Genomic DNA, 11,476 nt, shown 5'->3' on the forward strand with positions numbered 1-11,476 from the left:
GATCGATCTGCGGGGAGACGTAAAGCAAGAAAGCCGGATTGTTTTCTCCCGGCGAACTCATTCTCCTTCTTCTCCGCTGCCATTCTTCCGCGCGTATTCCGACGACTACGCGAAAACCGGCGCAAAGGCGTGGCCGATCAAATGGGGGACCGATGTGAGGTGTGCAAAAAAAAAAAAAAAACAGAAAAAAAACAATTTTGCCGAAGAGCCCATCTTGGAGATCGCGCAAGGTCGATCGACAGATCCTTCAACGGCCATGAGAGAACGCAGATCCGCGAACGACGGAAACGCTTCCTTTTCGAGAATGCCTACGGAAATTAAAACAAATTTGTTATTTCTTTTTCAAGTGAAGTCAAATTTTGTGTATTACCGCGCTAAGTTGTTACAATTGCTGTGAAAATCGATTTTTTTTAATTTGCGATTGATAAAACATACAAATAATTTCAAATGAACTCATTCATGTAACAAAAAGTCGTCTCGTTAACGATTGCGCGCGCTATTTTGTCGCACGTTTTGTCCGTTCGCGCAAAGAGTCGCAATCGCGCGCGCGATTGTAATAAAGCGTCGTTGTGACAAAGTAGACTTCTTTCAGTTAAACGCAAATTAAACCAAGTAACAAGATTTTCTGAAACCAAATTGTGTTTCACGCCGCTGTGGCGCGCGTTTTCCGATAATGGGTATTGCTACTTTCAAGTACCCTTTACTAATTATTAACATTCAATCCGCTTCGTTGTCAAACTTTTTGAAATTAAATTGCAATTTTTTTTTTTTTTTTTTTTTTATCCGAGTAAGTTTGTTAAAGTTTATAAAATCAATTTTCTTCTCCCCTTCCTCTCCTCGTCTTTTCCTCGTTATTTGAATCTTGTTCTCACTCGCATATGCGCGCGTTTTGATCCGCGGCAAAACAAAACCGAATCAGAGATATTTTTCCAGGGCGAGATTTTATGGAGAGACGCGGAAGCGCTTTAAACCGCGCGCGGATATGCGTTCACACCGGACTATCTCTCTTCGTAAACTTGCGTACTATCGGCGCGCTAAACTACTTGAGCAGTTTGTATTCTTCATGTAAATACGACTTACCTGAATTGTGAACACTTCAACGACGGGACTATTGTGGAAAGTCTTCTCGGCGAGGGATCTCGAGAGACCCGCGTTTGAGCCATCGAAGCGCAAAGAGAGGATCTGGATCGATCCCGTGAATTCATCGAATTCTCTCTCTCTCTCTCTCTCTCTCTCTCCCTCCTTTACAGAATCCGCCTAACCGTCGACGACGGAGGAGGTCGCTTCGATTCGGAGCGGCGAGTTTCCGTCAGCCATCGCGGCGAAACATTGCCGTGCAAGCTGATGCTAAGTGAGCTTTTATAGTCGCGATACGCGTAGCGGACACACGTGGGATGGCGAACTTGCGTCGGGATCGGCAGGGCGGGGCAGGCACCTCGCTGAACCCGTGTGACAAGATTGAAAAAAAAAAAAAAAAAATAAGAACAAAAATGCTCAATCAATCGTAATCGAAGACACACACGCGACAACGCAGGGAACGGGGAGGGAATTGGAAAACACACCAACCGCGCCCAGGCGCGAGTGCGAGAGGAGGAGGGAGGGAGGGTGAACGATCCGATATAGGAGTTCGATTTTATCACCTTCGCGACGCGTTGTTATTTTATTGGCGATTCGATATGGCAATTGTGTTACGTGACAATACGCGCGTGCCCGTACATAAAGCGACGGAAAGGGGGGGATCTTTGCGAATGGCGCTGTAAATCAGCGTAATAAACTAAGCGGGTATTTAATGTCACGCGAAGAGGGAAAAAAAGGCGAAGGTGCAGATGAATCGATAAAAAAAAAAAAAAAAGAGTAAAATTGTCGGTTGTATGCAACGTGTGTCGCTAATATATCGCGTAAAAATAACGAGGAGAAAGTCTGCGATCGGATCATCGAGGGGGGAAGGGGGGAGGAAAGGGAGGCTATTTTCTCGAGAAAAGAATGACGCGCGGGATTAATAAAAACGAGGGTTTATATCGCGGATGACAGACGAATAATTCGATCGAGCGATCGATCAATCTACACACACGTTGAGTCAGAATCCCTTCGTTGTACAACATTTTTGCAACGAAAAACGTTATAGCATTCCGCAATACTTGAAGCAGAACTCACTTGACAGCGCGCCGGTGATTGATGATGTACAAAGCTAAATTTACAGCGATCACTCTTTGACGAAAAATGTGTAACATTGTAGCCGACACGGCGGAAACCATCGGCCGTGACTAGTAATGGATTAATGCGCGCGCGCGCGATGCGCCGCACTCGTAAGCAACTTTGATAATCCGTTTTATGTCAGGTTTCAAGCTTTGTAATTGTAAACGCTAGTTTACAATGCGCGCGCAAATATGTGTGTGCGTGCGTGTGTGTGTGCGTGTGTGCGCGCGCGCGCGCGAGCCAAAAATCAAGTCGGGATGTGCTTTGATAACGGAAATGGAGACGTGTATCAATAGCATGCGTCGCTGCGGGCGACGATAATGTTGTTGTGTTAATGATCGTCATACGAACAATTTCGCGTATTATACAAAAGTAATGATCACGCCGATTATGTGGCGCTCGAGTATTATTGAATTACAAAGTGCGATTTGTAAATTCGATATAACGAAGATGTTTTCACGCGCACACCAAAACCAATATCTTTATACGCGCGCACACGGTAAAAAAATCAAAAAATTAACATATCTCTCTGCAGAGACGCATTGTCGTTTGTAATTGAATCGAATCTATTAATTGCTTGTCGGGGGGAAAAAAAAAAATCATCGCGCGCAGTTCCACCATCGGAGATTTCTTATGCGGAAAGAACTTCGCATAACCGGGAAAGTTTGAGAATCGCTGATCCACAATCGACAACAGAGAATCGCGCGCGATGCACGTTCCCGTTTGTGGAAAATATATACGACAGAGGAGAAAGAAATGTTCCAGTTGTTGATGCACTTGTTGTTTTTTTTTTCGCACGTTATATCGAGGATGCAATTTTCTTTAGAATTCGTCGAATGTGGGGTGTGGGAATGTGTCGTTGGAAAAAGCGACGAAAAAGTTTTCCGCCCAGCGCTCTCAATCAACAATCACCTTTACGATCGAAGCTGAGCATGACGCCCGATAATGGGCACCGCAAACGATTCCTGGGCACGGAGTCCGCGATCCGTTGCGAGAACTCGGGTGATACTGTCGCTCGCGTATACACACACACACACACACACACATACAAACGCGCGCGCGCACCCGTATATCCGCGCGACAACAATAGGGACCCTCATTCCTGGTGACAATCTGCAAAGTCCGGATGACGCGTAGGCAATGCAGGCCTCGCCTAGACGAATGCACAATGCGAAGCAATGCAATCGTTCTAATGGCGACGGGAACACGTTGCGCGCTACCTACCTACCTACGAAAGAGAGAAAGCGGGAAGAAGACGCGGTACGTTGAATCATTTTTATTCCCAAGGTCGTTGAATGTGCGCGCGAGATGAGTAGCCGTGATCTTATCCTTCATGTTTTACAATAACGAGAGAATATTACGAAACGCGCGATGATGACGCGCCGAAGAAAGATCCGCGCTAAGAAAAAAAAAAAAAAATGCATTTCGTAACGAACGCTCGCGTCTCTGCGTATTTGTGAAAAATTGTGAGAAAAGTATTTTTTCGCAATTTTCTTTTTTTTCGTATTTTTTAACAGGAAAATCAGAAAAAATGTCGAACGACGCAACGTTGCGAAATTAATGTCAAGAACATCGGGAACACGCGCGACTCGTGGCGACTTAACCACGTCAATCATGATTTCGATTGCATTTAAATGAAGCTGAAGATAAATATTATATCGAAACATTGATCTCTCTCCGGTCTATTGTTGCTCGCTGGTGTTATTGATCTCGCGAACGAACGCAACCGGCGGCGCAACACCATAGACGGATGCGTTAAAATGGAGCAGCGTGACCCTCGGGGGGGCGACTACATGACAAGGAACGTGTGTGGCCGTTGTAAAAAGGCGTTAAGTTACAATCAAGCGTCACTAAACTCACTAACACACACACACACACACAAGCGACTTGACTTGAACACGCTGATAAGTCGGACGAGAGACGTCGTCGCAGCTCGCGGAGAATGTTCGGCGTGTCCTGGTGCCCCGCCCTTTTGGGGTTGGCGGGAGCAGTTGAATGTTGGGCAATGTTACTATAAAAGCAAGCTGGACGCCGGTCGATGGCAGCCACATCCACCTTACCCATCGAGACAAATTCTCCCTGTCGTCGAGCAATCGATCGTCCACCTTTCATCATGCACCCCGTCGCGATTCTCCTCATTGCGGTATTGTCTGTGGCGACCGCGGCGCCATCGGGCTACCTGGCGGCACCTGGTGCCGCGCTGGCCGGTCCGATTTTGGGACCCGCGGCCCTCGCCGGACCGATCAACGGACCCTCCGCACTCGCCGGACCGGTAGTTGGACCCGCGCGCATATCCGGAGCTGTCGACGGCGGCGCGGTTGTCACCGGTTCGGTCGCCGGACCGTCATTGGTCTCCGGTAGCGTTGCTGGACACGCGGCACTGCTCGGACCGGCTTACGGCCTCGCCGCGCCGGCTCTTGGTTTGCCAGCTTACGGTAAGTTAATTAGGAAGTAAAACTGATATCAACTGCGACAGGCAACGTGACAGACAGACACATCTGTCTCATTTCTCTGTTTCGAGAAATGTGAGAATTTTAATTAGCTCGAGTTTTACGACTCTGACATCAGTATGTCGACGAACAAACGGCAATATCGTTACGCGAGAGAGTATCGTGATTTTAATTGAACTAATTAAGATAAAACTCATGTACTTCGGTTTATGTTGTCGCAGCTTTTGTTAGCCATTTTTTCAACACAGCTTGTTGGCTCGTTAACTGCGATAATTAGCAAGTTTCAACATCTTCATTGTTTTGTTTCCTACAAGAAAACTGGTTTATTTAACTTTTGTTGTTATTATTGTCGTCGCGATATAATTTTATGTGAACATTTTATCTTCAAACAAGCATAATCTCTTACGCGTTTGTGCTTAAAAATAATTAATTATCATTGTTTTCAGGAGCGGTGCTGGCCGGTCCTGCCGTAGGCCCAGCAGCCCTCGCCGGACCTATTGCAGCCCCAGCTCTAATCGCCGGTCCATCCGGTAGCATCTCCGCCGGACACGCCGGATTAGGCGGTATTGTTCGCGGATACGCCGGACATTATTAATTCGCTACACAATTGTCAACGCGTCTGATTGGACTCCCGCGACTGATCTCTCCTCGGCATCTCGACCATCGCATCATCACGATCCTCGTTATTGACGTATCATCACATACATTTATATGTTCTACGTGTACATATATATAACAGAGTTCCGCACATATAAATATATATATATATATATCTATATGTATAATGTTATATAAAATAATAATAAACGCATAGCACTTTCTAGAGAACAGAATTTGTGCACAGATCGATTATTTATTTGCAAAACAATTGTGACTCCCGCGCGCAATAACGCACTTCCTATATTTTCCTCCGAATCTTGTATAAAAATTTTACATAAAAAAAGATTAATATTGTTTTACGTAAATAATGGAGATTCATCTCGGATGATTAATCGTCGTATCGCGTGATTCGTAAATGAGGTCTGAAATTTGTCAGAAAAGATACCGGTAATTGATTTAAGCAACTGGTGAGTTACATTTTTGCGCGATCTTCTCGCAGCTTGATTTTCTTTTATCGCGTGATTAAAGAAAGGATTATTAACTGTTACAACAACTTGTGTATTACGCAAGAAGCAATATTAGCGAACAAACTACCGAGGCTCATTGTTCAGGTGCGTATAATACCTTCTCAGAGCGGCTAATCGGAATCGATACGGCCGGTCAAACGGTCTCTATTTTGCGACCGCCATTGTGTCAACATTGGTGCCGAGGTCTCTCTTTGAGGAAAACACCCCGGGGATAGCCCTCGGTGATAATTGTAGGAAATTGCTTCAAACGCAACCCGTTAATTAACCGCGTGTCCTCTTAAAGACAATAAACGCGAATATATTGAGAGGATTGCTCTCTCGCGAGCGACAAACTTTCCGTCGTGCAAACAACGTGCGAGTTGTCAGCGTGTTTGACATTTGTTCTTTCGAAGATTGAAACTCGTCAGCAACTACGACGTCAGACTCTCGCTTGTCTGTACGTCGCTTCGGACACTTATCAATCGCCGATGATAAACTATGACGGAGACGATGCGCGATCGAAACATTAGCGAAGTGTACGTCAGTGACAACAACAGCTGATGCAACTGTCGCTGCGATTGGCGCGCTGCTTATTGAACGGTGTCATAATTCCGTCGCGCGATACGGTGCGGGAAAACGGAGACGGTGTGTTATCGCTGCTGCACACAAAGCACATTGAACGGGATCCCATCGTAGAAACGACGAACGGGAGAACCATATGCCAGATGAATTTTCGCGCGAAATTCACTTTATAGCGACAGATGTGTAACACGCCGGACGGAATCTTTGCACTGCTGACTTGCTGTGTCCGTTTTTAATATCAAACGTTACAAAAAAAAAAAAAAAAAAAAACGATAAAGCGCACGCTTAAAGATCGTCACCGTCTTTCTTGAACGAAATGTTTCAACGAAACTCATCGACGTCACGTGTGTTCGCAATAATATTTTCTCACGTGCGTTGACGATTGTATTTTTTCTCGATCTACTTCTGAGCGACGATTCTTAGTTAGCAACGACAGACGTTGGATTTTTATGACATTCGCAACCGGTTTTCACCGTATGTGTGTGTGTGTGTGTGTGTATTCCCGGCAATTTTCCGTAGGGTTGACAACTGTACCGTTAACTTTTCATTACCATCAGAATCGGTATAAAAGACCGAGTTTCGCGAAGATTGGATATCAGTGAAGCCCGAGTTCTTCCGAGTCGACAATCATGAAGTGTCTGGTGAGTGTTTGTTCTATATATTGATCGCTCTAGAAAAACCGTTACGCGTGCCAATATTGCAAGATACAATAAATTATTAAAAATAGTAAAACAATATCTAAGGAGAGAACAATATCTAAAGTTGATGGAGTGTGTTGGGAAGATAGATAGGTTTCTCAAGGAGAAATACAATGTGTGAGATATAGGAGGAAATTAATATTGGAACGTCACGGGGAAACGTCGTTTTTCCTATTTCTTGTGCTGCGAAGTGCTTTAGCCGTTGGTCGTGTTTTTACAATTCTCGACACATGACGACTAATTTCACTTCACGTTTATCGCGGTCATTAAGTTTTTTTTTCATTTGTTCTGTATTTGTTTATCACCGAATAAGATTTCAACGACGAATCGAAACGTTTGATAATTGATTATTTCAGTAAAAAAAAGTTCAAGATCAAATACACTGAGATTTTGTGTACTGGCTCTCATTCGCCTTTTCGATTCCGATATTATTTTTTCAGGGATAAATTAGTTAAGATTAATTGTAAGTTTGAAATTTGTAATCGAAAGAAGAATCACACTAAATTTATTCTATTCTGTTCTATTCGAGTATATAAAACAACAACAGTAGATACAATTTTTCACTTAACGTGTGAACTTTTTTTTTTTTTGAACGCAGATTTTCATCGCCATCGTGGTGTTTGCCGTTTCGGCCGTTCCCGAACGTCAACGTCGTTCTGTCGTACCCAATGGCGCGGTGGTCGTTGGAAATAGCCTCGTTGCACCTGTTGCTGTACCTGCTGTGGTCGCACCAGTTTCGCCTTCTGTAGCTGTGATCGGTCCCGCTGCGGGTTCCGCGGCCGTGGTTGGACCGGTCGCGAGTTCGGCAGCGGTAGTCGGACCCGCTGCAGGCTCTGCAGCTGTGGTTGGGCCTTCGGCAGGTTCCGCGACTGTAGTCGGGCCCTCTGGAGGTTCGGTGGCGGTGGTTGGACCCTCTCCCGGTTCCGCAGCTGTGGTCGGACCCGCTGCTGCGCCAGCTGCAGTCGTGGCTCCCGGCGTAGGTAAGTAGTTTTTTTTTTTTTAGCAACACGAAGCAACTTTCTTTGAAATACAGTATGCAAAGTCTTGGTTATTCTGATAGGATATTTAAATAAAAATTATGTGCGTTGCAGCTTCGAGCATTGTGGCTGGACCCGCGGGATCAGTTATCGTGCCAGCAGCTTCTGTTGCTCACGGAATTGTGCTCGGATAAAAGGAAACAGCGAAGAGATACTCTCGAAAAATATAAACGACCCAGCGATCTCTCGCCAATAAGAACCGCGTTTGCTATCAACCTCAACTTGCTACCTCAAACTACTTAATTGACGTATTGTAAATACAATAGTTTGAAAATATTCTGACATTTTGCAGCATCCATATCAAGAGATCATGGGATGGTTAAACGCGCGCAACGTCTTGTTGGATTTATAATATCTTTTAATCATCTGTCTTTCGTTCCGTTGTTGCAAATGCGTTATTTGCTCGTTCCAAAATAATTTTTTCTATCATCTAATTTTCTTGTACGATTATTGCGCGAAATCATTGTTAAACGCATTAAAAAAAAAAAAATACATATTTTAATATCGCTCGATATCTTGTTTTTTTATTCGTTCTATTAAAAGTTCTTAGCAAATAGAGTCTATAATGAAAAGACTAGCGTATGGGAAAATCGGTGAAATTGCAGCTGACGGGAGGGGTTTAAATCCGAGGGGTGAGAAAATTCGGGAAAGAGGATTGAAAAAGTCAAAGTGAAGATACAGTCAATGAAATTGTCCCGCTAAGTACGAACAAACTTCATCGTACTTCATCAACCGAGTGGTCGAAGGGAACTTGTTGTGTCGGAAGTATCCGCCGTCGCGCGTGCTTGATGAGAAAAGTTTGATCTTCTCTCTCTCTCTCTCTCCCTCTCGGTTATAATGCACTTTTGTGTCACGAAATATGAATCAAGCGGCATCGGCTCGCTTTCTTTAATAACGTTATCCGGTCACTCTATTGAACATGCTTAACATATAAATAATAAGATATATTATTGTCATACACACATAAATATTCTATTTCATGTATTTAAATAAAATACGCTTTGAAAATACGCTTGAATTATATACATATTAATATGTCATATACATATTTAATATGTTTGTTAAATATGTTAATTATATACATATAAATAAATATGTATATAATTATATACATATTTTAAAAAACTTTTATTATAAATATAATAAAAGTCAGTTTCGAGCAAAACGAGGTGATTTAATATGTTTACAAGATCACACAAGACGTCGCACGTTACAGCGAAACGTTTCGAGCTCTTATTTAAATCTTCTCTTCAGTTGCCAATTAATTAAGTAATTACGTTAATTGAGAGGGTGTGCAACAAAATAAATAATTAAGTTTCAGAACTCGCAAAACAAAAAAAAAAAAATAAAAAGAAAACCGCGCGATAAACAAATTGTGTCAAATTAAAATTAAAAATCGTGTTAAATTAAAAACATATTCCATATCTCCCACGTTGGTCTTGAAATGTGCGCGTTTGAATTAAATAAATCATTTTAAAAAATCCGATGTAAACTATATATGCGGTGTATCTTTTGTGCGTGTAAACTTTTTTATTTTACTTTCATTTTCGGCTCTTCAAAATCACGCTACGTACACCACATTTCCCGCTACAAATCGTTTTCCAGAAAAGAGAATTGCATGATGATGCTATATATACATGATGGGATCGTCGCGCGGCAACACCAACCGTCGGAGCCACCTATATACATGCGCCGCACGTTCGCAACGAACCGAGTTATGCAAATCGTCGTACGCGCCATACTCTGTATCCCGTTCTCATTGGCCGGGACGCGTCGTTGATATTGTTCTCAAATCACTCGACGTGCTGACGCGCGGGACACGAGGATGAACGCGCAATGATAGTAGCCGACGATGATACGGCAGACTCGACGCGATTATACTCTCTCACTCTCTCTCTCTCACTCTCTGTGAATGATACGATCCGATTGGGAATACATCGATTTACTACGCGTTCGGCAATACGTCTGAATTATTCGCGTAATTTTGCACGGACAATGGGACGGTCACTGTAACATCTGTCTCTCCGCGCGTTTAATCCTTTGAGCCCACATTTCGCCCCGAAATTATCTATTGGCTTTGTGTGATTATCTGCCAAGCACATTTTTCACGTGTGAATATTTTCTTTGTGATCAAGCGCTCGTTCGCAATTCATGTTATCGCAAGAATCGTCTTTCTACGGCATTCGATTAATTTTGTTTTTTAGACGTTTGAAAATAAGAACGTGAGGACAAACAACAACATAACAAAAATAATTATTATTATTATTTGAAAATGAAATCTCGGTAATTTCAAAGAGCCTCCGCTCTGCGTATCGCACAATGAATGTTGTCGCATTTCGATCGATATGTCAGATGTCTCGACAAATAATAATTGTATTCAAAAATAAGAACGTAAAGATGACAAAAATATAACAATTGCGTTCGTTTGGAACTGAAATTTCAATAATAATGTCAAAGAGCCGCGGTTAGCTCCGCGCGTCGTCGCACACAACGACACGCTGCATATTTGATCAGTGTCAGATGTCGAGAAGTAAAAGTCCGGAAATAGGCACGCGCGACGTTCGCTACTTTAAAATTGCATTCGTCGAATTTCTGCGATATACGTGCGCGAACCGAAGTGTCTTGTCTGTCGTGGGCAGCGCCAAGTTCCGCGAACATTGCGAGTAATAACAAATGGCGCAACCGTTACATTTCAATCAGCTCTCGTATAGGTGCGTACACACATCGTGTATTCATGATCGCCAACGTCGGGAGACGTGTTTAAAAAAAAAAAAAAAAAAAGAAAATTCGTGTTATCTTTCTAAGCAACGAAGTGAGTGAGACGCAAGCGCGTCGAGAGATAGTTATTGTAAGAAGACCGGTAAAAAAAATGGGAAATTTTAAAACGCGATATCGTGAACGTGTCCGTCCGACAGTTCGTACAGGCGAATATCGTCGAACGAAATACAGAAATTCAGAAAACGCGACTCGGTATGGAAATAAACGCTATCGGGGAACGCTATTGCAATTAAAGATTCGATGTACGAGCTTCGAATGCTGTTAAATAGAAATTCCGAACGTTCCGTAATTCTCTTCAACTATATTAATTCGATCCGCGTTCGGAATGGACGCGAAGTAGGTGTACCAACAATAGAAGTTGCTCGCAATTGAAATTGCGTATCACGGCGAATTGTCAATTGCGCTGTTGCGAGTGTTCGCTTCTCGGAAAACGATCTCGAAGACAGTTTTTTTTTTAACCAGACGATACGGTCTCTCGATAAATTACATCTCACCTTCTTACATTTGTTCCGGAGTTTTTGTTGCAAAACTAAAAAAAAGAAAAAAACAAAAAAATGAGCGACAAATAAAACGAGAACGGCGAAAGTGCGAAGTTCGCTTTATTGACAGCTGAGAACAGGCAGGTAGTT

General features: G+C 43.2%; 1 protein-coding gene across 1 annotated transcript; it reads left to right on the forward strand.

Moving 5' to 3' along the window:
- The first annotated feature begins 4,236 nt into the window (after positions 1-4,236).
- Positions 4,237-8,581, forward strand: LOC109860274 (tetra-peptide repeat homeobox protein 1-like). The gene is made up of 4 exons (XM_020439260.1): positions 4,237-4,631; positions 5,093-5,238; positions 7,631-8,012; positions 8,124-8,581. Exons 1-4 carry the CDS (start codon positions 4,310-4,312, stop codon positions 8,201-8,203), a joined length of 930 nt encoding a protein of 309 aa, XP_020294849.1. The 5' UTR covers positions 4,237-4,309; the 3' UTR covers positions 8,204-8,581.
- The last annotated feature ends 2,895 nt before the right edge of the window (positions 8,582-11,476 follow it).

Source organism: Pseudomyrmex gracilis, unplaced genomic scaffold (assembly GCF_002006095.1).
Source record: "Pseudomyrmex gracilis isolate BER0280 unplaced genomic scaffold, ASM200609v1 scaffold_7, whole genome shotgun sequence".
In the NCBI taxonomy this organism is placed as follows: domain Eukaryota; kingdom Metazoa; phylum Arthropoda; class Insecta; order Hymenoptera; family Formicidae; genus Pseudomyrmex; species Pseudomyrmex gracilis.